Source organism: Esox lucius, chromosome 19, assembly GCF_011004845.1.
Source record: "Esox lucius isolate fEsoLuc1 chromosome 19, fEsoLuc1.pri, whole genome shotgun sequence".
Classification (NCBI taxonomy): domain Eukaryota; kingdom Metazoa; phylum Chordata; class Actinopteri; order Esociformes; family Esocidae; genus Esox; species Esox lucius.
The window spans coordinates 30,298,304-30,325,554 of record NC_047587.1 but is presented as its reverse complement, the minus strand read 5'-3'; the positions used below and the strand labels follow the sequence as shown (position 1 = coordinate 30,325,554).

Sequence of the window (27,251 nt, the reverse complement as noted above, 5' to 3'; positions counted from 1 at the left end):
GGCAATTCTCAGTGGTTACAATGAGTCAGTGAAAGCGGCTAGAAGGGGAGCACCTTTTAAAATACTGTAAATCTCCAGCAGCTCCCCTGTTTCATAGGACTGACAGTGTCTGTTCCCTGACTAGAGAATGAGGGGTGGGGCTACTAAATGTTTAATATGACTGACAGTCTCTGATCACTGACTAGAGAATGAGTGGAGGGGCTACTAACTGTTTAATATGACTGACAGTGTCTGTTCCCTGACTATAGAATGATGGAGGGGCTACTAACTGTTTAATATGACTGACAGTCTCTGATGACAGACTAGAGAATGAGGGGAGGGGCTACTAACTGTTTAATATGACTGACAGTCTCTGATCACAGACTAGAGAATGAGGGGAGGGGCTATTAACTGTTTAATGTGACTGACAGTCTCTGATCACTGACTAGAGAATGAGGGGATGGGCTAATAACTTTTTAATATAACTGATATTGTCTGTTTACTGACTGTCAATCAATCAATCAAATTTATTTATAAATCCCTTTTTACAACAGCAGTTTTCACAAAGTGCTTTTACAGAAACACCCGGCCTTAACTAGAGAATGAGGGGGAGCCGGTGTGTGAACAGACTGACAGGCAGACAAACAGACAGACAGACAGAGAGGCAGGCAGACAGACAGAGAGACAGACAGACAGACAGACAGACAGAGACAGACAGGCAGGCAGACAGACAGGCAGGCAGACAGACAGGCAGACAGATGATAGCCACAGGAGGAGTATTCTAGTCACTAGATCACATTGTCCTCAGAGTCTGAAGAAGTGAGTTTGAGCAGTTGTGCAGAGCTTTTATTCCCATGCCAGCCCCCAAGCCTCTCTCTCCCTCTCTTCCTCTCACTCCCTGAGTATCCATGAAGCCCAGGGATGCCATGCTAGTTGATCTCAAACAAGCTGTTTAAGCACGATGATTCTGTATTTATTATTTATTTAGAAGCTTATTAGCATGCCTTTAATTAGGCAGCCTGCTAATGGCACGAACTGTCGTATAGCTGAGCACATCCTGCTGGTGGCTGAATGACACATCTGATGTGAGGGGGGGTCCGGGGTGAGCAGACACTGGAAACACTGCACCGTGGGAAACACCACTGTACTGAGCGGCTCTAGTTCTGAGGTGATGGATGAACAGCTAACCATCGCACAGCACTGTGACGTGAAACGTTACACAATAACACTGTTACACAATAACACTGTTGTAAATCTGAGCTGAGACTAGCGTGCACTGACTCACACTGTGAAAAGCACATCCGGACTAGAAGACCAGGTCTCCAGTTCCATTCCCCGGGACTGTGACTGCCTCAGGTCCCAACCCCTTCTGGCACTGGGCTTACAGTTAGTATCAACCTGCTTTTGTTTTACTAGCCACGTCGACTGAGAACTCGCTCATTTACAGCAACGACCTGGAAGCAATTGTGGTTTACTGCCTAGCGTAGGGACAGGACCATACTCTACCCACCAGGCCAATCTGCCGCCTCTGCATTGACCACTGCAGTGCAGTATTTACCCTCAGTGTATCAGGAAATGAACTGGACATCTATCTGTAGACTTCACTTGGCCATGCCTTCCCGGCTACCAAGTGAGTCAGCATTCATTCTGCTGTAATGGTACTTACTTGCCTTTGTGTACCAACAGTAGTTTTGTTAGTATACCCTGCATACTAACCCTGCATACTAACCCTGTACACTAACCCTGCATACTAACCCTGTACACTAACCCTGTATACTAACCCTGTATACTAACCCTGCATACTAACCCTGTACACTAACCCTGTATACTAACCCTGCATACTAACCCTGTATACTTACCCTCTATACTAACCCTGTATACTAACCTTGTATACTAACCCTGCATTCTAACCCTGCATACTAACCCTGCATACTAACCCTGCATACTCCCCGGACATATCCATCGGAGTGGTAATCCCTAATGTCAACAACAACATGTTTAATCCACTTAAAACCAGAACATGCATACAGCCGAGGATGGCAGAATCACATTGGAAATAGAATTAGGAGGTGTTATAAACGGTACTGTATTCTGCTCCAGGAGCAGCAAATCAGGATTATCCTTGATTTCACTGTGAAATGGAAAAACTGTAATCGTATTGTACACCGTGTGAGATCTTCTGTCTACAGCTGGTAGCCTGCGTGTCCAGGCCCTGAGGTAGTCCTGTCAGTCAAGACTGGAGGGGAAGATAGCTGCTACCTCTCTATCTGCCTCAGCTCAGAGAGAGATGGAGCGAGGGGTGGGTGAGAGTTGGAGACAGAGGGGTGAGATGAAGAGAAGAGGGGGAGAGCGATGGAGAGAGATAGGAGAGGGAGAGAGATGGAGTGAGAGGGGTTAAGTGAGAGTGTAGAGGTAGGGTGAATGTGAGGAGGAGGACGGGCCTCTGTAATAGCCTTGTGGTTAGAAAGTCGGGTAAGGAACTGAAAGGTTGCGAGTTTAAACCCCGGAGCCGACAACAGGGCCGTTGTTGTGCCCTTGAGCAAGGCACTTAACCCTAATTGCTCATGGAATTCACCGTCTATACAAGCGTCTGCTGAAATGTAAGGCAATAAGCAGGAGGAGGGGACATCAACCTACTAGTTGGTTGTGCTTGGAGAGTTGTTCATATTGCGCCATTATTTCTAACCTGGCACATATCTTCGCCATAACCATGCCCACACCATCAGCTCTCCACCTTTCTCCGTCCCTCTCTCCACCTTGTTCTGTGTCTCCACTGCTCCGCTGTCTCCATCTCCATCCATCTATGTCTCAGTAGCCATTATGACCCGGGTTCACCAGGGCTGGAGTCAGGTCTAAATTGAGTAACAATTTGTTCTTTAATTACAATTCCCTTTTAAAAATTGAATGGATCATACCCCACAGGAGGGAGAATTTAATTCTGTGAAATTCAAATAGATTTTTAAAAGTAAAAGTAATTTATCGTTAACAATACTGTGTAGCAAAGGGTTTAAACATTCATTATTTAAAATTCATTCTTATAAAATCCCAGAATGTATTAGATAATGCAGTATGGGAGAGAACAATTTAACATTGGATGACAAAGAAAAATGTTTTTATACTAAAGGCTTAGTTACTCTTTACTATAGGCTTAGTTACTGTCTTTTTAAATTTATATTTAAAGATAGTATTGAATACATGTGCCTTGCATTTGTGATGACGACTTAATTCAGATGTGACAGCAAGTAGTTTAAGTAGAAGCGCTGGGATTTGCGAAGGTATATTTAAAGCCACTGCCAATTGATCAAAAGGCTTTGGAAGTGCCTTCTGTAACTATGATCAACAGCTGTGGTGGCACATAAAGGAAGTGTGGGGTGAAATGTTCCATTGAAGACATGACCTTTTGTCACCATAGCAGGGCACATGCTTAGCAACAGAACAGTTTGAATGAATATATGCTAAAAATAGTTCCATTTATGTATATTTAGATCTGTATTGCCTCTAGGTTGGTTATAAATATTAACTAACCGCTCCATCTTTCTTTGAAAAATTTCATGCAGTCAGATTGGAAAAATTATTATTTAAATAGATTCTTTTTTTTCCCCCTTTCCCTTTCTGGCTGAAGACCACATGTAGCTTCTCATTTCAAAGTGTCTGATGCTCTGTCAACTGAAATTCACTGGCAACAAAGAGCTTGAGAGCTTTCACTTCATGACTGAGAACTGAGTGAACAGAGAAGGCTTTTCTTTTTTCAAGATCCTGTAAGCATACTTTTCTAGAGAGACCTTGCCAAAACAACAGAAAATAACACTTATGTATGACATATAACACAATAAAACAGAGTATACAGTGGGGACAACAAGTATTTGATACACTGCCAATTTTGCAGGTTTTCCTACTTACAAAGCATGTAGAGGTCTGTAATTTCTATTATAGGTACTCTTCATCTGTGAGAGACAGAATCAAAAAATCCAGAAAATCACATTGTATGATTTTTAAGTAATTAATTTGCATTTTATTGCATGACATAAGTATTTGATACATCAAAAAAGCAGAACTTAATATTTGGTACAGAAATCTTTGTTTGCAATTACAGAGATCATACGTTTCCTGTAGTTCTTGACCAGGTTTGCACACACTGCAGCAGGGATTTTGGCCCACTCCTCCATACAGACCTTCTCCAGATCCTTCAGGTTTTGGGGCTGTCGCTGGGCAATACAGACTTTCAGCACCCTCCAAAGATTTTCTTTTGGATTGAGGTCTGGAGACTGGCTAGGCCACTCCAGGACCTTGAGATGCTTCTTACGGAGCCACTCCTTAGTTGCCCTGGCTGTGTGTTTCGGGTCATTGTCATGCTGGAAGACCCAGCCACGAACCCACCTTCAATGCTCTTACTGAGGGAAGGAGGTTGTTGGCCAAGATCTTGCGATACATGGCCCCATCCATCCTCCCTTCAATACGGTGCATTCGCCCTGTCCCCTTTGCAGAAAAGCATCCCCAAAGAAGGATGTTTCCACCTCCATGCTTCACGGTTGGGATGGTGTCCTTGGGGTTGTACTCATCCTTCTTCTTCCTCCAAACACGGCGAGTGGAGTTTAGACCAAAAAGCTCTATTTTTGTCTCATCAGACCACATTACCTTCTCCCATTCTTCCTCTGGATCATCCAAATGGTCATTGGCAAACTTCAGACAGGCCTGGACATGCGCTGGCTTGAGCAGGGGGACCTTGCGTGCGCTGCAGGATTTTAATCCATGATGGCGTAGTGTGTTACTAATGGTTTTCTTTGAGACTGTGGTCCCAGCTCTCTTCAGGTCATTGAACAGGTCCTGCCGTGTAGTTCTGGGCTGATCCCTCACCTTCCTCATGATCATTGATGCCCCACGAGGTGAGATCTTGCATGGGGCCCCAGATCGAGGGGGACTGACCGTCATCTTGAACTTCTTCTATTTTCTAATAATTGCGCCAACAGTTATTGCCTTCTCACCAAGCTGCTTGCCTATTGTCCTGTAGCCCATCCCAGCCTTGTGCAGGTCTACAATTTTATCCCTGATGTCCTCATACAGCTCTCTGGTCTTGGCCATTGTGGAGAGGTTGGAGTCTGTTTGATTGAGTGTGTGGACAGGTGTCTTTTATACAGGTAACAAGTTCAAACAGGTGCAGTAAATACAGGTAATGAGTGGAGAACAGGAGGGCTTCTAAAAAAAAAACTAACAGGTCTGTGAGACCTGGAATTCTTACTGGTTGGTAGGTGATCAAATACTTATGTCATGCAATAAAATTCAAATTCATTATTTAAAAATCATACAATGTGATTTTCTGGATTTTTGTTTTAGATTCCGTCTCTCACATTTGAAGTGTACCTATGATAAAAATTACTCTACTGCTTTGTAAATAGGAAAACCTGCAAAATCGGCAGTGTATCAAATACTTGTTTTCCCCACTGTGTATAGGGCAGGTACATTTTTTAAGAGTTTTTAAAATATTGAGTTAATAATTGTCTACTTCACTTAGGAACAAAACATTTTCTTAACATAGAAATTATTTATTTCATTTGATATACTTTATAACTAACTACCATCGATGCCCAGTGGTCAAACACCCTTGAAGCCATGTTGGACTATGGCATGTATAGCAGAAGAGTAAACCTGCTATGTTCTGCTCGGACAAACACTCAGGTCTTTGGAATAGATACGGGCCTAATCTCCAAGACATTTGATCAATGGTTAATCTGCTGGAGAAATTCTATTAAAGGGCTGAGGGCTCATTAGCCAATAGATCTTAATCCTATTACTGGTGTGGCAGAGTGAAAAGAAGAGAGGATGAGGGGAGGAGCAGGGGATAGGATGGGCAGAGGAGGAGAGCATGAGGGAAGAGGAGAAGAGGGGTAGAGCAGCAGAGAATGAGGGGTAGAGAAGGAGACAATGAGCAGGGAGGAGGAGAGGAGTGAATGAGAGAAGAGGAGAGGGGAAAAGGAAGAGAGGGGAAGGGGAGGAGAGGAGGATTAGGGGAAAGGAGGAGAGTGTGATGGGAAGAGGAGAGAGGGTCTAAGCTGTCTCTCCATGGGTCCTGCTGGTTGAGACTCTGGGGGAATGAGATGGGAAGGTCACTGACAGGACAGAGTCATTTCCATAATGAGGAGCTTTGATGATGCATCACACAATACGCAATCATAAAAAAGCCATCAGAACCAACACAGACACATCTAATCACTCTCAAACCTGAGCCCTCATATTCAGCCCTCCCTGTCTAATGACAAGCTTACCTTCCCTCATCTGGCCAAGCCAATCTAATTAAAAATTAGCCTCAAACCTTTGAAAGAAAAAAGCATATTAAAAAGGGTTACAGTTTATCTTGTCTAAATCAATTGGTTTAGTAGCTGCTAGTGATGAGAAAGAGCAGAAAGGAAGAGAGGAGGGCTTACCATGTACGCGTGTCTATTGGTGTGTTATAGAGGACATCATTGAGAGTCAGGTTTGGGTCATGGTTCCTGGGCAGTTCTATCAATGTACAACCAGTGTCTGTGTTTCGCTTGTACCACGAAGGACTGTTTTCACAAGGTTCCAAAATCTTTCCAGGGTTTAGAACAACCTTTTTTTTTAAATGTTTTCTATTGTAAACATTTTTTTAAATCAGGCCTTTTAATTCTGTTTGGCAGAAAAGCAGGGAGACATGGAGGACCGGTTTTGCCAAAACAGCAGATTCAAACCAATGCTTAAAAACACCCATCTTCAGGGTGTATGTAAAAGTAGTTATAATTACCTCTGTAATGTTCTTCCATTGATGCGTCAAACACTTATCTAGCTGTTTTCATGCCATATTGATGCAGCATGCATATTCTATCAACTCCTGGACACGCTATTGTATCAATTATGGATCAGACAATGTTAAAAAACCTACCAGGCATGAATGAAGTTCCATTCAATCAGCAGTTCTGCTGACATTATTCAGAACCAGTGGTCTCTAGGCAAGCTGTTAAAGGATACGATTATGAGCGTTATAACTTATTGATATCATCTTATCACCTCTCTCTGTCCTTCACTTTCTCACTCACTCTCTCTCTTTCGCTCTTTCTCTCTTTCTTGTTCGTCCTCCACTCAGACATTGATGAGTGTTCTGATGGGTTTGTGGAGTGTGACGACAAAGCCATCTGTGTGAACCTTCCCGGCTGGTACCACTGCGAGTGTCGTGATGGATACCACGACAATGGCTTGTTCTCTGCCAATGGAGGGTCGTGCGTAGGTGAGTGCTCCGGCCCTTGTTTGCAAGCCCAAAAAGAGTGCAGTGTGGTTGCAGACAATCTTAGTTCACCTCGTCCCATAATGTACAGTCAACTCAAGCATCGGCACCCTTCATGAAATTGAGCGAAAGTGAATTGCAGCAAACAAACGACACAAACGATTAGTTTTATTTTGGGAGCTGAATTTCATTACAACACAATTAGTCAAAACCTATACATTTTATTGAGTATTCAGTTTCTTCTGCAAAGCATAGGTTTTAAAATGATTATACTGACATATGACATATCTGGTGAATCCTCCCATGGAGTGGATAACAGCACTGAGTCTCCTCCTGTAGTCGGACAAGGCTGGCGAACCCTTCTGGATGGACCATGGACCACTGCTCCATGCAGCACATTTTAAGATCCCTGATAGTCTTAGGTTTGCACTAGTGGACTGGCCTCATCAATTCCAACCACAAGTTTTCAGTCGGGTTGAAATTGGATTGGAGACTGACATGGCAATTGTAAACCAATGATTTTGTTGTCCTGCAACCATTTCTGTGTTTATTTGGATGTATGTCTATCCATTGCCCCGTCTCAATCTCCTGGCAGAGGCAATCTTAAATATCCTGGTACTTAGTGGAATTCATTATGCTACCAGTCTAAACAAAAGCCCCATGATCACTTTTAGCAAAACAGCCCCAAAGCATCAATGATCCACCACCATATTTTAACCAGGCGCTTTTCCTTGAATGCAGACACCTTTTTTCTTTCCAAACAAGTCGGTGGTGTCCTCAACTTGGCCTAGTTGCAACTGTTTCAGACTTCTGAAACTATGATGATTGCACTGACGGTGCTTAGGTGGTATTTTCAACAGTTCATTTTTGTCTGTGTTGGTCAACCATCTGTGTCCTTTCAGCTGACAAGGGAGTTGACATTTGTGAAACATATTTATACCCCAGGGAAACAGGAACAGGTGAAAGGCATCAATACAGTTCTTAGAGACTGAGACCAACTCAAGCATTGCATTTCATCACAGATGCCATTTCTTTATGGGTGCCGATACTTTTGAAACCTATGTTTTGCAGAACAAATTGTACAATAGAATATGTGGTTTTGTGTTTGAGAAATGATTTTTTTCAAATAAAAGTATATAGCTCTCCCTTACATCTGGGGCCAAATTATGACTCATTGTTTGGGTTTTTTATTTTTTGCATTCACTTTTGCTCTATTTCATGGATGGTGCCAATAATTCTTGAATTGACTAGATGATGTTTCCATATGATATCACGTGGATAGAGTTGACCTTCACAATATTTAGTGGTTTTCCATTATTCCAGTGTATTCTAACATTGATCATACAGAGTCATTTTAGCTGTCTGGTGTAGCTATTAGTTTGATTGGACATACCATTAACTGGTGCATGTTCCTCCAAATTGCTGCTTTTAACTGCACTTTCAATATTTTTGGAACATTCTCTATAGCAGAAAATGAACAACAGATAGAGAAGTTCTGCTCTGAGCCAGATGACTGAGGATTGAATGAAAGACATTGTTATTCTTCACTGCTGTTTTATTCACACTACAAGTGTTTCATTCAGATTAACAATAGTTGTTTTTGCGAGATTAGTGCTGGCGATAAATGTATATTGTAAACTTGTTTACTTTCTCTGGAACATTATTCTCTGTAATGTGAAAGCCTTCCACAAGAGATTGGTCCTGCTGCAGTGTTAATATACTGCAGTGTTAATATACTGCGTCGCCGCATAAGTATTCTGCCGTACTGAGCAAAAGAGCAGTAACTGCACATTTGTCTGAAAATTATCTAGGATACATTTTTGATAAATTACATACAGCGCTTGACATTAACTTTTTTGCTCACTAGCCACTGTGGCTAGTTGTTTTCCAAAGTTACTAGCCACTCAACATTTTCACTAGCCACCATTTTGTTGTTGGGGAATTACGTTTTATTTGATAAAATTTGACTATGGTGTGTTACATCGTAGCCTGTAATGTTCACTGGTTCAGTCACTATTAGGCAAATGTGGTAACCCACTCTACCGGACACCCCTCTGTGAAATACTTTATATAATGTGGTTACACACTTGAAATAGACAACTATTATAGTTTTTAACTATATTAATATTTTATTTAAAAAGAAATATGAAATATGAAACCCATCAGCTTTATAATTAATCACAGTCAATATTATTGTTGTCTATTTTTGTTATGCTATGTTCTTGTTAATATAGACTTGCATAAAAAACGAAACAGAGCTGTATTTATTACAGCTCGGTCAATTCATTTTTCCCCTATCTTTGCCTTGACGCCACATTGTTAATCTCCCTAGACTTCCTTCAGCTGTACTAGGCTCTGCTGCTGTCGCTGATCCAGCGTCTTCACGTTCGTATATTTATATTGTTAATAACTTAAATACGTTCATTGTGTTTTTTTACTCTATATATTGCGTATATAGCCTAATGTTTTTGGTGATAGTACATACCCTATTCTGATTGTCTTTTCACCTATCGTCTTTGTTTTGTCTCGCGATCTCTCTTTAAAAACAAAGCTGTAATTTTAGGCTAGAAGTCACCCGAAAACTTTAAAAACATGTAGTTTGATGTTATTACGTTTTAATGGAATATTTTGACACACTTGGGTGTGAAAGAAAACTAGGATGCAATTGTTTTTCCGACATCACTCATCTCCGCGATTTCTGAACCGCTGTGGTCCTGTATGCAAGGTTGACAGATTTCATTGACTTTAAACTGTATGCTGCTGTCTCCAGAAAGAAATTCGACTCGCCCAAGTCTATTAAAAATAGCCCTATTGTCTAGGAAACACATCCCCCTGGCAACACTTAATATGGAAAAAGTTTGGTCCTACCATTATTTTACCTGCAGTGTTTCATGTTTTAGGCGCAAGATCATGTTTTACCATGCCAACACACAGAGCCACCAAAGTGGCTAGTAAGTGTGACTGCATTACACGCCAATGTCAAGCCCTGATTACATAAATTCTTTATCATGTGGACAGATATCTCCGCAATTTCTCCACTGTGTTGCATTATGGAGAAACGGAGTGTCATGTTCGCATTAACTCCAAAAATACAGTGAATACAGTGAAACCAAGGAAAAAGCTGAAGTGCCATCACTCACCTTTGTCATTGCCTTTGTCCTTGGTTCTACTGAGCTTTGGGCTGCAGCTCTAGCGGTTTTCCTTGGTATAATTGGTTATTCTTTGCTGATACAGTCATTAACACAGTGCCTTTAGAAGGTATTCCTAGCAATTCACTTTCTCCACATTTTGTTGTTTTATAGACTTTGTTAATAATAAAAATGTTTTGCTGTCAATCAACAAACAATACCTCATAATGACAAAGTGAAATTTAGAAATGTGTGCCAATTTATTGAAAATGGAAAAACATCAATATCTCATGTGCAAGTGTTCAGACGCCTTTGGCAGCAATTACAGGTTTGAGTCTTCTTGGGCATGTCTTTATCAGAGTCATTGTCATTCTGAAATATTAATTATTGCCCCATGACCTCTCTGTATTTTGCTCCATTTATCCTTGGCTCAATCAGTCTCCTTGTCCCTGGCACTGAGAAGCATCCCCATAACATGATGCTCGAACCACCCTGCTGTACTGTAGGTATGGTATTAGCCAGGTGATGAGCGTCACCTTTTTTTAAGGCAGGTTCTTCCATATTTGCCGAGACACTCTGAAGCTTTGTTAGTGGCCTTTGAGTTTTTGGTCAAGTTACACTTGTGCGGTTATTTAGTTTGGCTGAAACATCCCATGTTTTAGAATTTTTTTATAACCTTCCCCTCAACACAGTTCTATCACTGAGTTGAACATCATGGTTTGGTTTTTCCTCTGACATGCACAGTAAGGTAAATAGACAGGTGTGTGCCTTCCTATATCAATTCCAATGAGTTGAATTTGACAGATGTGGACTCCAATCAAGTTCTAGAAACATTTCAAGGATGATCAAAGCAAACCTGATGCATCAGTGTTCAATTAATGTACACAAGATATTTGTTTTTTATTTAAAATAAATCGGCACACATTTCTAAAAACGTGTTTCTGCTTTGTCATTATGAGGTAATGGATTTGTTGAGAAAGTGAAAAGGTCTGACTGCTTTCCGAATGCATGGTACATGAAACTAACAGCCAAACAACTAACTACCAGAACAAAGTTTTCGAAACGTGCTCTCAAGACTAGTTAGTCTTAGAGATACCACAGGTTTATTCAGAGTTAGGGAAGACTGCTTTTGTCTTCTTGCCTCTTGGAATGTTTTGCAGAATAATCTGAAGCCTGTCATTTTGGTGCTTGTAGGGCAATTCAAATATTTGATAAGTGACTTTTTTGTTGTTCAATGTAAATGTTTTTTATAATTTTTACATACAAGCTCAGTTTTAAAAGAGACCTCAGTCTGACTTTGTCATAGAAACCCTACAGTCCCGTACCAAATAAAAAGGCATTAACTACCATGTAGGAACAATGGTCATGTCAGAGGTCAACACTGGGTCTTTACAGTGTCACAAGGAACATGTTAAAGTGAAACTAACAGCTTTTTATGTACTTTGCAGATATGAAGAAAAACAATCAGAAAGCTTTGTATGAAGTTTTAAAAACAGGTTCTATTCGACTTAAATGTTCCTGACATAGAATAAGGCATTGTTGGCTGAATATGTTAATGCAGTTCAATGAGTGATTCATACAATTCACCAATATATTAGTTAATAGTCAAATAAATAGGTATCAGGTTCTAAATCAAAGACAAATGTTTTGCTTACTCCATTTGGTTGAAATTATTCATAATTTTTTGAACTACAACATATTGCTGGAAATGTAAAACAAAGTTAAACTAGTAAGGGCACTGATCACCTGCCCTGTCTACTGGGTAAGAGAATGGAACATTTGAGTTGGTGGTTATTTGCCACATAGGGACAATATGAAAAAGTATGTAAAATATAAACACTCCCTAGTGTAATCACTTGGGATATGAGCGTCTACCAAATAAGTTAAATGTAAATATTTAATTGGATTTAAATTGAAATAATTTGTATCATTCCGATAACTCTTGTTAATGGGAATTGGCCCTCAGGGGCTGGTGATTTAACACAGCCATGTCAGCACAGCTAGTGAAATAACTGCAACCCTAGACAAAGAACAATATAATGAGTGGCGAGTAACAAGCCTTTAACACACATCAAACCAAAAACATTGTACATTAAGCAAATCCTCCCATAAACTCTAAGCCTCAACTGAACCTAGTATTTAGTGATACCAACAAATTGAGAAAACTGAGCTCCCTAACAATCGACCATTGGAGTAGGTGTGTTAAGCAGGAGTCCTGGCTAAATTCCCAACCTGGCCCTATTCCCTTTATGGACACCTAACCATCCCTCCTCATTTCTATTTGGCGTGTGTGTGGTGAGTGTTCTGGCTCAAATTGGTCCTTGTACATCGCCCAGGTAGGTGCTGCGTCAGTGGTGGATGACACAGGTTTCCCCATTGCTATGTATTTAAAGCTCTTTGAGTAGCTCATTCAGAAGAAAGGTGCTCTATGAATCCTATTAATTAGCATTATTAGCTCAGTCGGGAGAAAGGTGCTCTGTGAATCCTATTCATTAGCATTAGTAGCTCAGTCAGAAGAAAGGTGCTCTGTGAATTCTATTCATTAGCATTAGTAGCTCAGTCAGAAGAAAAGTGCTCTGTGAATCCTATTCAGTAGCATTAGTAGTTCAGTCAGAAGAAAGGTGCTCTGTGAATCCAATTCATTAGCATTAGTAGCTCAGTCAGAAGAAAGGTGCTCTGTGAATCCTATCCATTAGCATTAGTAGCTCAGTCAGAAGAAAGGTGCTCTGTGAATCCTATTCATTAGCATTAGTAGCTCAGTCAGAAGAAAGGTGCTCTGTGAATCCTATTCATTAGCATTAGCCCCACAGATCAGGAGTCTCTTCACAAACCCCATTGTCAAAATGAATGCAAAGCAACACGCAATATTTCACAGGGCCACGATTACAAGGATCTACCTTCCACTTCCTATTACGCCACTTGAAACAGAAAACGTGCATTAAAAAGCTATTTGATTCAATTAATCAACTCCTCACGACATGTAGCGAGGACTTGAAGGGACACTCCCTCACGTATTCTACACATACTCTTTACCCAAACTCTACACACGCACTTACGCACATTCTACACACACTACACACAGCCGCACAGAACTACTTTACAGCTGGTTTGTTCTTATTTTAGTTAACAATGTTGTTTTCATTTGTGTCAGGATCCCAGAATGAACAGCTGTCACCATGGTGTATGCTAATAAAATCAAAATCAAGACCTTGTCATGTCAAAATGGAAGGAGACTCAATCTTGCAATACGCCTCAGCAGCAGGATTACTGCTCTGCCTTTCTGCTTTATGGCATGATATTACCTGTCAAGTGTGACTGATCCAAACCGACATATAGACAGACAAACAAAGCCCAAAGAGACGTAGACATCTAAACTAACCGTAAAGAAACAAGATAACCGCTCAGAATTTGAATTTGCCCAGAAAAAGTGTGGTTTTCTGGGAAGGACAAAATGACAGCGTTCTGTTAGACAAGAAGAAAGCAGAACGTTTTGAAATTGTTACTGTGGTGGATAGCGTTAAAAGTCAGTTTGTCTGAGTGCCTTAACTGTAGTATATTTGGCCTGTGTGGAGTATGCAGTATGCTTAAGGTCATCTCCTTGGCTCCCCACAGATATCAATGAATGCAAGACAGGGAGGAACACCTGTGCCAATGACACGACATGCTTCAATCTGGAAGGAGGCTACGACTGCAGGTGCCCTCACGGAAGGAACTGCTCCGGAGACTGTATCCATGACAACAAAGTGAAACACAACAGACAGATCTGGGTGCTGGAAAATGACAGATGCTCTGTCTGCTCCTGTCAGGTGAGGCTGAGGAAATGACGGGTAAAAAAACAAAACACAATGCTGTTCAGGCCAGAGGCTTTCTGACGTTTGATGTAAGGCCGTTTGAGTATTGATTTCGAAATTTGGTTAGATTTATCTTTCACTTGGTGAGACGGCGTTGAATAAGATGCGTACACAACGCGTCTTACAGAAAATTGTGGTTTTGCATAAACAAAACCAAAAAAACTATATTTTCCCTTGTGATTGTTAGCCTACAGTCTCGTCACGTTCAGTAATTTAGCGTTTCATTTTGGGTAATGTCTGTTGTCTGGCAATGCTAGCAGGTGATTACAGAGGATTAGTATGAGTATTGAACGACCAAGCATCACATTATTCATTTGATTATAGAAGATGAGGGCAGAAATTAAGCTTTAATGAAACAAGTCATTTTAGTTGATTGGAGAAATTGAGAACCTGCCCGTCAAAATTAGCAGTATTGAATAGCTGTGAGAACGAGAGCGAGAAGTAAACATGTTATTGTTTTGTGTAACCAACCAATAACCAAGGGCAACAGCACAGATTGAGTTTGTGGGGGTTATTGACCTCAGAACGCCGTTACGTCCATACAGAACAGTAGAGTCAGACTGTACAACATTATCTGGAGAGAGCTGGGCGCCACACCGCCCACAGTCCCTGCGTGCGTTGAGAGTTGGCTGTCAGTTGACTGACAGACGGTGTGTCTCTCCCCTCCGCGCAGACGGGTCAGGTAATGTGCCGGAGGATGGTGTGTGACTGTGAGAACCCCACGGCCGACCTGTTCTGCTGTCCGGAGTGTGATCCCCGCCTCAGCAGCCTGTGTCTCCACCAGAACGGCCTGCTGACCTACGGGAGTGGAGACACCTGGGTGGACAACTGCCAGCAGTGCCAGTGCCTGGTGAGTACCGCTTATACAGGACGCACTGAGAGGCACTCTGGGGAATGATTTATGTACAGGAGATACTGGACAAACAGAGTGGTGTGTGCGTGTGTGCATGCGTGCGCGCGTGTGTAGGATACTTTGTCCACCTAGAGAATGGATGAAGTGTTCTGGATGAGCTCGTCCTGGCAATAAATAAAACTGAATAAAGATTCTTCAGAGCATCCCCTGTTGAACCTAAACAGAAATAAAGATTTGTTAGCATCGACAGTTTTCCTACGTCCCTGCTCTTCAAGCAACAACAGGCAGGCTTCTTCTGGAGGATTTCGCACTGAATCTGACAGAACATCACATTCGACTGCCTCTGATGTGGCCGTCTCCACCACCAGCCAAATGCTTATTAAATGGAAATGTTCTGCTTGGCATTCTCCCTGGTCGTTCAGCTCAGGGAGAGAAGCAACACTTAGCTGCATTTGTGTCACTCTTCCTTTACGTCGACCCACAAATCATCTGTAGCTGGCGTTGTTGTTGTTCTCCCGCCCGCCACGCCCGTCCCACCCCTCCCTTCAGAGGAGGAGCATCACTGTTGGTTATTCTTCCCCCAGATCACACAGAATGTTGTGAAGCAGACACGCGGGCATCCAGCGCACGTCGCTCCCCTGCTGTGATTAGCATATGAATAGACCGGAAACCATGGCTAGACTGCTGGGCTTGGTCGGTTTCTTTCTCTCCATTGTGACGCTGTCCTTAAGGGTCGTTCCTGAAGGGCTGAAGATGGAGTACTTACAGCTGGCCATTAGAAGACTGGGAAAGCACTGTTTCTGAGAGGGAGGGAGAACCAAGCAAGATTCTCAAATGGGATTTCTGTCTCTCTGCTTCACGCATGCATACATCACGTTGCGCAATCACACACAATCACACACAATCACAAACACACACGCAATCACACACAATCACAAACACACACACAATCACAAACACACACACAATCACACACAATCACAAACACACACACAATCACACACAATCACACACAATCACAAACACACACACACTCACACACAATCACAAACACACACAATCACACACAATCACAAACACACACACAATCACACACAATCACAAACACACACACAATCACAAACACACACACAATCACACACAATCACAAACACACACACAATCACAAACACACACACAATCACAAACACACACACAATCACACACAATCACAAACACACACACACACGGCCAACAGCCAGTACTTGAAAGAGCAGAGCGGAGGAGAGCGGTGCGGGGAGATACACGTGGGATCCTATAGCGTGACAGAGACGTGAAATGAACCTTGAATGCCTCCACAGTTAGCACAGCCAGAATCCTACAGGGTCCGTTCAGCGGGGGGAAGGACAGGCTTAGAATGTGTGGCCTGAGGTGGTCTAGCGGTCTAATCCGAAGCCTCCAGAGTGCATATGCCAGTGCCAGAGTGGGTTGGAGTCTGAACCACCGTTACTCTGGCGCCCCCTCTCCTCCCACTTCCCGCATTCCTATACCTAATACAAGAAAGACATGACGAAGTGAGACGGCACCACTCATTTGAATCATAGACAAACATTTATCTGCGGGCTTATTTCGGAGACGGAATATGGATGTTTGAAGGACTGTATGTTTTTGAAATCGCTACTATAGCATGGCAATACTTTGGGTTAGATCTGGTTATATAGCAATGGTTGCGGTTGCCTAAGCGGTTGTGAAGCCGTAACATGAATCAGGATGTCACAAGGCTGACGTTATAATTAACTGGGGATTGGTCATCTATGTGTGGGAGTGGGCCCTATTCCATCTTGTCATCCAGTCAGATCTGTGTTCGTGAATATATATATATAAATTAGTTCCCTAATGCCCACCTGATTGACCAAGTATTTCAAGGGAAATGTATTATTTTAAATGGACAGTGATTATTCATTAAACATTAAGTGATGATTTGAAAATGAAATGAATAACCCTGCTTGGGGACATAAACATAGAAAGAGGGGCATCTTTTATTTACATAAGTTCCTTACCCACCTTCCAATGCACATGACACACTTAAATTATGTTCCAAATTATTATTCATACCAGCAGACACTTCGGTTGGGAGTGTTTATGTAATGGAAATCTAAAGCTTCATTTACACCCGGTGCCTTTGGCTATTGGGAAAGTGCTCTGCTCCAGGGCAACCACACTTGAAATGTTTACTCACTAAATTAAGGCAGGGAGCACACATTAGCATGGCATGGGTCTGTATATTACACTCCCACTCATTTAGTACAACATCCCAAGACTGCAGAGCTAGCTGATTGTCAAGGATAGTAAATATCCTTATGGGGGACTTACGTCAAGTCAAACTCTCTGCATTAATGTTTGTGTGTGTGTGTGTGTGTCAATCAATCAATCAAATGTATTTATAAAGCCCTTTTTACAACAACAGTTGTCACAAAGTGCTTTTACAAAACACCCTGCCTGAAACCCCAAAGAGCAAACAACAACCATGTTGAATTTCAGTGGTGGAAATTTAGATGAAACCTAGAGAGAAGGCTGAAATTTAGGAAGCAACCTAGAGAGGAAACAGGCTCAGAGGGGTGACCAGTCCTGTTCTGGCTGTGCCGGGTGAACATTTTAAGAGTACAAGTTGTAATAATATAAAAATGCATGTGGGAACGTCCAGAGTCTATTAAACCTAATCCAGGTCAGAAGCATGAGTCAGCAGAGTGGAAGCTGAAATTGTCCGGTATCGTCTTGATCTGCAACACAGCCAGGAGGACTTTGGACAGGGACAGCAACAACACTTTCAAGCCTGGTACTCTGCAGGTGTGGGCCAAGACCTCATGTCCTCCTAAGTTTAAACAGGGAAGGAGACAGGGAAAATTTAGAACGCGCATTCCTTAGATCTACAAGGATTTACAGTGGAGAAGGAGAACTGACCCTACTCCCTCGGCACAATAACATAGTGACACTGTGGCCCCGGTTGGTGGGAGGCCCCGGACAGGGCCCATCAGGCAGGAAATCAATCCACTCACATTGCCAAGCATCAACCAAAAGGACACCCACCAACTGCAACCACCCTGAAATGAGGGCTGAATATTGCCAGCAGAATTCAACCCTGTGTGTGTGTGCTTGTTTTCCATTTCTGAAAGAGGGGTCAACTACTAAAGCTCAGGGATGAAAATGTTTTCATAAGTTTAGCCAAGATCTGCAGTATAAAGTTGGCCATAACATATGAGTTGTTTTCGCAGGCTTTTTGAAATGGCTGCTGGGGAAATCCAATAAGGCTTTCTGTGCTGAATCTGCGTGATTCATATTAGCTGGAGAATGAGTGGATGGCCAAACCATCTCCATTTAGCGACTAGCAATTCGGGACCATTCAGCCTCTGAACATGTCTTCCACCTGCTCATGCAGTGCACCTGCTCAGGCAGTGAGCTCCTTTGCTATTTTACATCTATAGATTTATCAGGAAAAATTTATTTGTTTATATGTTTGTTGGACAAAATTACCGTGGCATAGAAATGTCTTTATTTATATTTTTGTTGGATTCTATTACCGTGGCATAGAAATGTCTTTGTTTATATTTTTGTTGGACACTATTACTTTGGCATAGAATAGTGAAACGTCTACCAAGACCAACCATTCAGTCTAACTGTAGAGGAGATGGACAGTCCAGTTAGCAGCCAGTGTATTAGGTACTACCCATCAAAAACTGGGTCAGACCCCTTTAATACCAGAACAGCCTGGATACTTTGTAGCATGGATTCAACAGTCTCAGAAAAGTTTCCACATGAAAGTTGGTCAATTATCATTATGAATGGGTTGTTTTACCCACAGTCTGTCTCTACTCCTCTGGCACTGTGTTACATTCTGGTTCTGTCTCGGTGTGATTACTCCAGTCTGACTGTCTCTACTCTTCTGGCACTGTGTTACATTCTGGTTCTGTCTCGGTGTGATTACTCCAGTCTGACTGTCTCTACTCTTCTGGCACTGTGTTACATTCTGGTTCTGCCTCGGTGTGATTACTCCAGTCTGACTGTCTCTACTCTTCTGGCACTGTGTTACATTCTGGTTCTGCCTCGGTGTGATTACTCCGGTCTGACTGTCTCTACTCCTCTGGCACTGTGTTACATTCTGGTTCTGTCTCGGTGTGATTACTCCAGTCTGACTGTCTCTACTCCTCTGGCACTGTGTTACATTCTGGTTCTGTCTCGGTGTGATTACTCCAGTCTGACTGTCTCTACTCCTCTGGCACTGTGTTACATTCTGGTTCTGTCTCGGTGTGATTACTCCAGTCTGACTGTCTCTACTCCTCTGGCACTGTGTTACATTCTGGTTCTGCCTTGGTGTGATTACTCCAGTCTGACTGTCTCTACTCCTCTGGCACTGTGTTACATTCTGGTTCTGCCTCGGTGTGATTACTCCAGTCTGACTGTCTCTACTCCTCTGGCACTGTGTTACATTCTGGTTCTGTCTCGGTGTGATTACTCCAGTCTGACTGTCTCTACTCCTCTGGCACTGTGTTACATTCTGGTTCTGTCTCGGTGTGATTACTCCAGTCTGACTGTCTCTACTCCTCTGGCACTGTGTTACATTCTGGTTCTGTCTCGGTGTGATTACTCCAGTCTGACTGTCTCTACTCCTCTGGCACTGTGTTACATTCTGGTTCTGTCTCCCCCCAGCAGGGGCAGGTGGACTGCTGGCCCCTGTCATGCCCCCCGGTGGACTGTGAGTTCACGGTGGTTCCAGAGGGCGAGTGCTGCGCCCACTGCATCACCGACCCCTGCCAGGCGGACACCATCCGCAACGACATCACCAAAACGTGCACGGACGAGCACGGCATCCAGCGATTCAGTGGCTCCTCCTGGGCCAAACACGGCACGGAATGCACCCACTGTCAGTGCAAGGTAACAGCCGAGAATATTGATTATATACACACGCCGTGTCGGCCAGCTCACCTTCACGCTAAAGCCGAACAGCCCCGCGAATTTATCGAAAACCTAAATGTCAAACCAAGTTTGCTTTTCAGTGAGGAAGAAAATGTGAGCTCATTCTGCTGTAGAGGAACGGTGTCCCAGTCTAAATTCTCTCTCTCCTCTTTTATTTCAGAACGGACATATTTGTTGTTCAGTGGACCCCATGTGCCTTTAGTTCCTGAAGCTCTGATGGCACCACCTGTACAGTGTTATCCATGTAAAAAAAAAAAAAAAAAACCTGCGTTTTACACCCTCCTGCCCAACTTCTTTATACCAAAATACAAACATGTACTATACAGCACAGATGATGGAATACAATACCCACAAGCCCCCTTTCTTTGTTCAGCCTCACCAGTCTGGGTGACCTGTGTGCATTGGACCCCCAAATCATCTGCAACATGACACTGTAAAAATACTATTCTACTGGCATGACTGTGTTCGGTGTGGAAACATTTTTCTTTCTGAACTCTTTTAATCTCTAAATGATATCCTAGTTAGTGGTCACTTTAGTGTAAGTTTCATTTGTCACATTATGATAGTTGTCTATATTTTGTGGTCCTCTGTAACATGATTTTTCATTTTTATTTTTTTATTTATTTCAAGGCTTGTTATTGTGCGGTGGTGAAATAAAGTATTTCCATTTACATTAATGATTGTTTTCTACTTGTGTTTTTACTAATCTAAAATGTTTATTATACATTTGATATCAGACAATGCCCTATAACTGCACAATCTGTGGTCATTCTCCCCTTGAATTCATTCACAAAATCCAGAAGCCTGATTTATTTTTCAGGGTTTGGTTATGTGACCGATCAGTTCAGCTCTAAAGAAAGACATGATTGGCTCAAAGACCAGTCAGTTGAAAAAAGCTCAGAATTGGCTGACTGTTTAAACACAGCTCCTGACCTGAATCTGTAACAGCGACAGTACAGGAACCAAGATCGTCCGCTCCCCTGGGGCAGGGCAATATCTAGACCAGAGTGGACCAGCCTTGATGAAAGAAATAAGTGGGGCTTATCTTTGAGTGGACTGTTTTACTGTCTCTGTATTCAATCAAACCAAATAATGACAACATTGCTTAAGCTTTGTCTTCAGAGACCTTATTTCTTCCTGTTGTAAGGACAGCTAGGTAAGACGGAGGTCATGTTGGGAGAATTAGTGAAGTCTATGAATCTAGTTAATTGGCAAATAAAGCATTTTGATCCCTTTGACATGAAAACACAATCCTCATTACTTTACATGCTGATTAAATCCCTTTTCGTTTGAGCCGACTTCGCCTGTCAGACAGAATGAGGCGCCCATCTCACGCCCAGTAGGCAGCCCGGTATCATAATGAATGTACAATAATCCGTTTTCAATATATAACACTTGCCTACAACGGGACACCCGGTCTTGATTGAATGACTCCCTAAGTGTGTGTCAGAGCAGAGAGGAGGAACTGGTAGCCTGGACGGTGGCATCAGCAGTACGGCCATCACCACATCTGTCCTGTCACACCAGTTATTCAGTCACTGTTCTGGGGGACCTCTGTCAGTCCCCCCCTGGTGCTGGTGGTGATTACAGTGCAGATGGCAGGACCTGGATGAAGTACCATCCGGATGGAGCTGGCACTGAATGAAACATTGGTAGTGGTTTCCAGTTTATCATGCTGAAGGCTGTCACGTAACAGTCACATGATCCTGTTGGTTTTTGGTGAACTACAACCCCCAGTAAAGTCACATGATCCTGTTGGTTTGTGTGAACTACAACTTCAGGTAAAGTCACATGTTGCTGTTGGTTTGGTTGAACTACAAACCCAGGTAAAGTCATATGTTCCTGTTGGTTTGGGTGAACTATAACCCCAGATGAAGTCACTTGTTCCTGTTGGTTTATGTGAACTACGACCCCAGGAAAAGTCACATGTTCCTGTTGGTTTGGGTGAACTATAACCCCAGATGAAGACACTTGTTCCTGTTGGTTTGGGTGAACTACAGAATAACCCCAGCTAAATTACATGTCCCTGATTTCTCCAATGGTAATACCTATATACAATTCAGAGTGCAGCATTTAAAACCCCTAATATAATTACCTTATCAATTTACAGGCTGCCTGAGGGGAATGAGTTGTGCCTGAAGAATACTTTATTTCCCTGTGGGGACGGTTTCTCTTACCAACTAATTCCCACGGATTCTCCAGCAGCAACTGCGTTAATAAAACACGGGACATAACCGAATCATGGAGCACATTGATAATCCACCATTTCCTGTCATTCATTCCCCTCTGAGTGGAAAGTGTTCCTTGTCTCTCACTTTCTCTCTACTTTCAATACCTGTCGACAAATGATCATCATGCAGAAACGCAACGAGAGCATGGGTGTGTGCGTACGTTTCTGTATGTTTCTGCATGTGTGTGCTTGTCCAGGTAGCTGCTAACAGTGGCAAGGACACCATCTGGCAGGTTTCGGTCCAGTGACTTTTAGCTGGTTGTGGCTACTTGCCAGGGGCACGGGGGTGGTGGCTCAGTGGGCAAGACTGGTTGTCCAGCTGGCCCCTAAATGTCCAATTTTCCATGGCGGGGATGAACCCGCCGCAGCAGATGTCTCCGCCCACGGGGTGCCCACTTCCTGTCCCGTGTTCATTATTAATGGAAACTTGTGTCATTGGGTTTGGCAAAGGTAAGACGAAGGCAGTGGAAAACACAGGAGCAGAGCAATCCCACTACATGGATCTATGAACACTGTAGCCTCCAGAAATGATTTGTTTACAACACGTCCATTATTTGAAACCTCTCAAGGCATCAGAAGGGTAATGCATTGCAGGTCATTCATCTGAAGGGTAATGTATTGCGGGTCATGCATCAGAAGGGTAATGTATTGCGGGTCTCTCAACAGACGTTCTTGAACTTGTTCATAGGTCAGGAGTACAGTGTAGTGGTTGACTTTTCTCAGTAGGGGACCTGGTTAATATTCTCTGTGTGTCAGAGGAACCAGCCATGGTTCAGCCTTGGCTCTTTAATTATTCATTGGCAAATTTGTTAATATGTAAATCCTGGAGAGTGCTGACTTCGCTATGTGTAGCAAATCCACCAATTATCACTAATATGTCTGGCTCCAGACTCCATTTAACTTGACATGATGTATAGTAGGCAATGTAAAGATGTGCTTATTTGGCTGAAGTGTTGATTGGTTGAATAAACTAAAGCTAAAATCCCTTCTTCTGGAGTTCTGTGTTGTTGCATCCCTAACTACATGTTCTAATAGGTGGCAACTACCAACACTGCTCTAATAAGCTCCACTTTTTGAATGGGAACGTGGTATATCAATAGACTTGCAGGTATTAATTCAACAGTATCCGCAATTGCTTAACTCAAATCCCACAAACCTAGGAGATAAAATTAAATCTGTCCGCCTCTCTTTTCCAAAGAAAGTGAACCTAGAGGAAATAAATCGGTGTCATATTTTTTTCATCTGTAAATCCGTGCGAGTGACTGGATGTAGTCCACACAGGGACTAGCGTGAGCCTCCCGGCCCGTACCGAGGCATCTGGAGCACGCCGGTAATCAGGCAGGGATAACATCACCCACAGCGCCAGATACAGCTGACAGAATGACGGCATCTTCAGGCCAGTCAGTCTCAGGGGAAGATACACCGGCTCCGCTGAGGGACTCAGTTAACACACATGGACTAAATTTAGTTTCAATTTCGTGCAAAGCTGCACAACTATCCATCATTTAGAGAAGGGCCCACCTAAACCATCTCATTTTTGGAAGGGAAGCACACTGCTTTGGAACAGGTGTTTCACTTTGGTTAATCGTTTTATTTTTACTATGAACGCTATAGAAACGCTATCTTTCATGTGACTTACTGCATAACGTCCAAAATCAATATCCAATTTCTCACTGCAGGGATAACTGTTTGCCCACTTTGTTCTGTCTGTCCACTTTTTTTGTGTGTTAGATATTGGATATTATGATACAATGTGATGTGGTATGGTATGTTATGTGCATAGTGTTGTGAAAATCCAATAAAAAACAGATCCTGAAAAGGAAATGCGTAAAAACTTGCGCTCCAGCTGAAAGAAATATGTTTAACTTCATCTCCACTGTAGAATGCTCAGTCCCCCAATCTATGACATTTATTGTAGAGGCATAAGTACACCCCCTGGAAACTTGTCTTTTTCTACATATTTGACGTATGTATATAGGAGTTATACTAACTTATTTATTGATAAAGCAGTGGTGTAGTGAAGGGTATACGCCGTATACCGACTTTTTTGTCAGCATGCCATTGCGTACACACTTCTTTCCAGTGTTTTAGTGGAGGGTAGAAGAGCGTATACTGACTTCTTAAGATGCGTATGAATGTAGTACAATGAACGTATATGCAATTTACATAATTTTGTGATAAAGCATGCAAAATTAGCATACTAAAGCCAATCGCATAATTATTACAAACGCAACATATTAAAAACAACCAATAAATAATGTGCCCGAGACGAACGTATGACATAGCTCTGATTGGCTGGTTATTTAGAACCTCTTGTTACTTCACTTCAGTCAAATATTTTAGCCTGCCAGAATATTCAGTTTTATTTCCATAGGCTTGTACGTGACATCCAAAATACATTATGAAACGAACTCATGAAACAACTTTGTCATTTGTCCAGCTCTGCTTGTGCACTTCCAGATTTTGAAAGCAACCGGATCCTCCAAGGTAAGGACTTGGTACCTCCATTTGTACAGACGTACGTACAGTTTATCAGTAAATTACGTATTTTTGCCTTAAATCAATTTGCCAGTGTTGCGGTTTGGCAGTACTCCCTCGTTAACTGCCTTAGCTAGCTAATGTTTTCTAACTAACTTTACTGTTGACAATTCTGAGTTTTGGAAATGGTAGCTAGTTCAATTGGAAAATGCTGGTAGGGAAGCTGACATCAGGACTGGTAGCCAGTTAGCAAGAATTCTTATTTAAAACTTTTCAGCTTATGGCCAAGCGTGGATCATACAGCACATATAGCTTGCTTTTTATTACAATATTGCAATCGTGTTGTGGTGTAAATTGGTCATCTTATTTGCACTTTCATTGTAAATTACTGAGTATACTGTATGTTTTTGTTCTTCATAGACACCAATGATTGGTCAGACCTATAGACAGTAAAGTAAGTGAAAGATTTACTATGAAGTCCAGAAACCTCTGGTTAGGATGCAAGAAACTGGCTAGGTTAGGGTAGTTCAGAGACTTGGTTTCCAATGTATCTACATGGTGTTATACAGGGATGGGCAGTATCTATGATACATATATTTCAAATATGTATTTCAAATACAAAATAGAATTTTGTCATTTGTATTAGATGAAAATGGCTTCATATTTTGTATCAAAATACTTTAGTGTTTTGTATTTTGTAGCATAAAAATACTGTAAAATAGTTTGTGAAAAGTCTAAATGATGACATCATAAAAATGCTGCCTCTGATTGGTGTCTACTCAGTAATTTGCCCACACTTGTTGAGTTCAGAACAGAAAAGGCATCCATACCTGAAGAAGGTCAAGGTGAGAAATGTGTATTTGGCATCTTTGGAGGAGTATCCCCTAATCAAGCACCCTTTTGGAGGTTTAACACAATAATCCCATCCTCAGCTCCAGTAGAACGTTTATTTTCCTTTGCTGGACTGATCAACCGGCCCCATCAACAACGTCTAAATGCCACACCTTTTGAAAAGTCAGTTGTGTTTAAAGGCATCAGTAGCTAAAGAGACCTCTGCAATGTAGGCCACAGGGCACACTCGAATTCAGACACTCCCTCTCTCACACACACTCAATCACATGCTCACTTTCTCACCCACACGCACACATAAGTTTGACTGTTTTTGGTAGAACCTTTGAACTGTTTTGGAATACCTGATCTGTGGTATTCTGTATTTCAGTATTCTCTATTGGAGTTTAAGTAAATGTTTTACAACACTTTTAATGTGTATGTGTCCTCTATACCTATATGCTGCATCTCTATGTATATTCAGTGGTTGGAGTTGGGTAAATACTCCTTGACAAGTTCTGTTGCTACTTTCTGATTACGTTTCTGGCTACATTTAAAATCAAAACATATTGATCATTTAATAATTGTTGACAAAGTGCTGAAATGTTTGTTTTCAACTTCCAAATAGATGTCCAATGATTGATAAATAAATAATTGATTGCTAAATGATTGTACCCTAATTGAAGTAGCTGTTTAATAGGATTTTGCATACCATTGCATGAATGACTGCCTGACACATAATTTATTATAATATTTATGATTAACAATCAAATGATTAATTACTTAGAAACAAGTTGTTATGAGTAAAGGTGCCATCAGTTGTATTCTTATGAATGACTTGTTTGTCATTGAGTCAGTGCTGCTGATGCAATGTAGGCCCTTCGTTACCAAACACCAAGCAAATTAATTGGGATACAATTATGAGCAATTAGCAAAATACCAGGATTTTCACTCTTTTCCAGGAGGGTCACATTGACCTGTCTGTAATTTTGGGGGGGTCATGACCCCCCATCCCCCTAATTCTATGCCCCTGATTACAGTCTACCCACTTCTCCGGGCACCACTACACCACTGTGATAAAGGTAGCACAATTTAACAAATCACACTGAAAATGTGAAATTATTTGTGCAATTAAATTAAACAGAAATGGGATTTCTTTATGAGGAAAGTTAGTACACCCCTACCTTTACCATGACATTAAATGTCTAAAATTATTATCATGTGCACCAAAACAGGTGCGAATAAACAGAAAATCATTAGATAGTCTCTTTTTTAACTGATGTTACATTTATCTGTCCACAGTGTGAAGAGCAGATTACATTTCAAAATGTCCAGATGTAAAAAAAACGACAACTTTCCAAGGGTCCCTACTTACTTTTCACATGACTGTCTGTATCAGTAAACAATTAAATATTGCCAAGTCCTTAAAGAGAAGAGGCATAACCTCAGCCTGCTGGTGGACACAAGGATGAGATAGCCTTTGTCAATACGCTGCCATTCCCGGTTCTCTCCTCTCACTTCATGTCGATACAGTACTCCTACTTTCAAAAAATCGCCCTCGTATTATACACCCTACATGTAACTGGGCCAGCAGCTGTGTGGAGTTGACCTGAAGAGTTGCTTGGCAACAGTGTGACTATATCGACCATATGTAACGTTTTAACTGCAGTCAGCATTGAAGATATATAACAGTGTTAAGAGGGCAAGTTACACCAGCATG

At 42.0% G+C, this 27,251-nt stretch overlaps 1 protein-coding gene across 2 annotated transcripts in view; it reads left to right on the top strand.

The window, feature by feature from the left end:
• nell2a (neural EGFL like 2a) overlaps positions 1–20,335 on the top strand; it is a 110,006-nt gene extending 89,671 nt beyond the window's left edge. For both annotated transcript variants that reach the window (XM_020056546.2, XM_010898191.3), the window contains 5 exons: positions 7,076–7,216; positions 13,954–14,147; positions 14,866–15,042; positions 19,729–19,953; positions 20,156–20,335. In XM_020056546.2, coding sequence (XP_019912105.2) covers positions 7,076–7,216; positions 13,954–14,147; positions 14,866–15,042; positions 19,729–19,953; positions 20,156–20,197 — 779 coding nt within the window. In that variant the 3' untranslated portion in view covers positions 20,198–20,335. The remainder of the gene's footprint in view (positions 1–7,075; positions 7,217–13,953; positions 14,148–14,865; positions 15,043–19,728; positions 19,954–20,155) is intronic.
• The last annotated feature ends 6,916 nt before the right edge of the window (positions 20,336–27,251 follow it).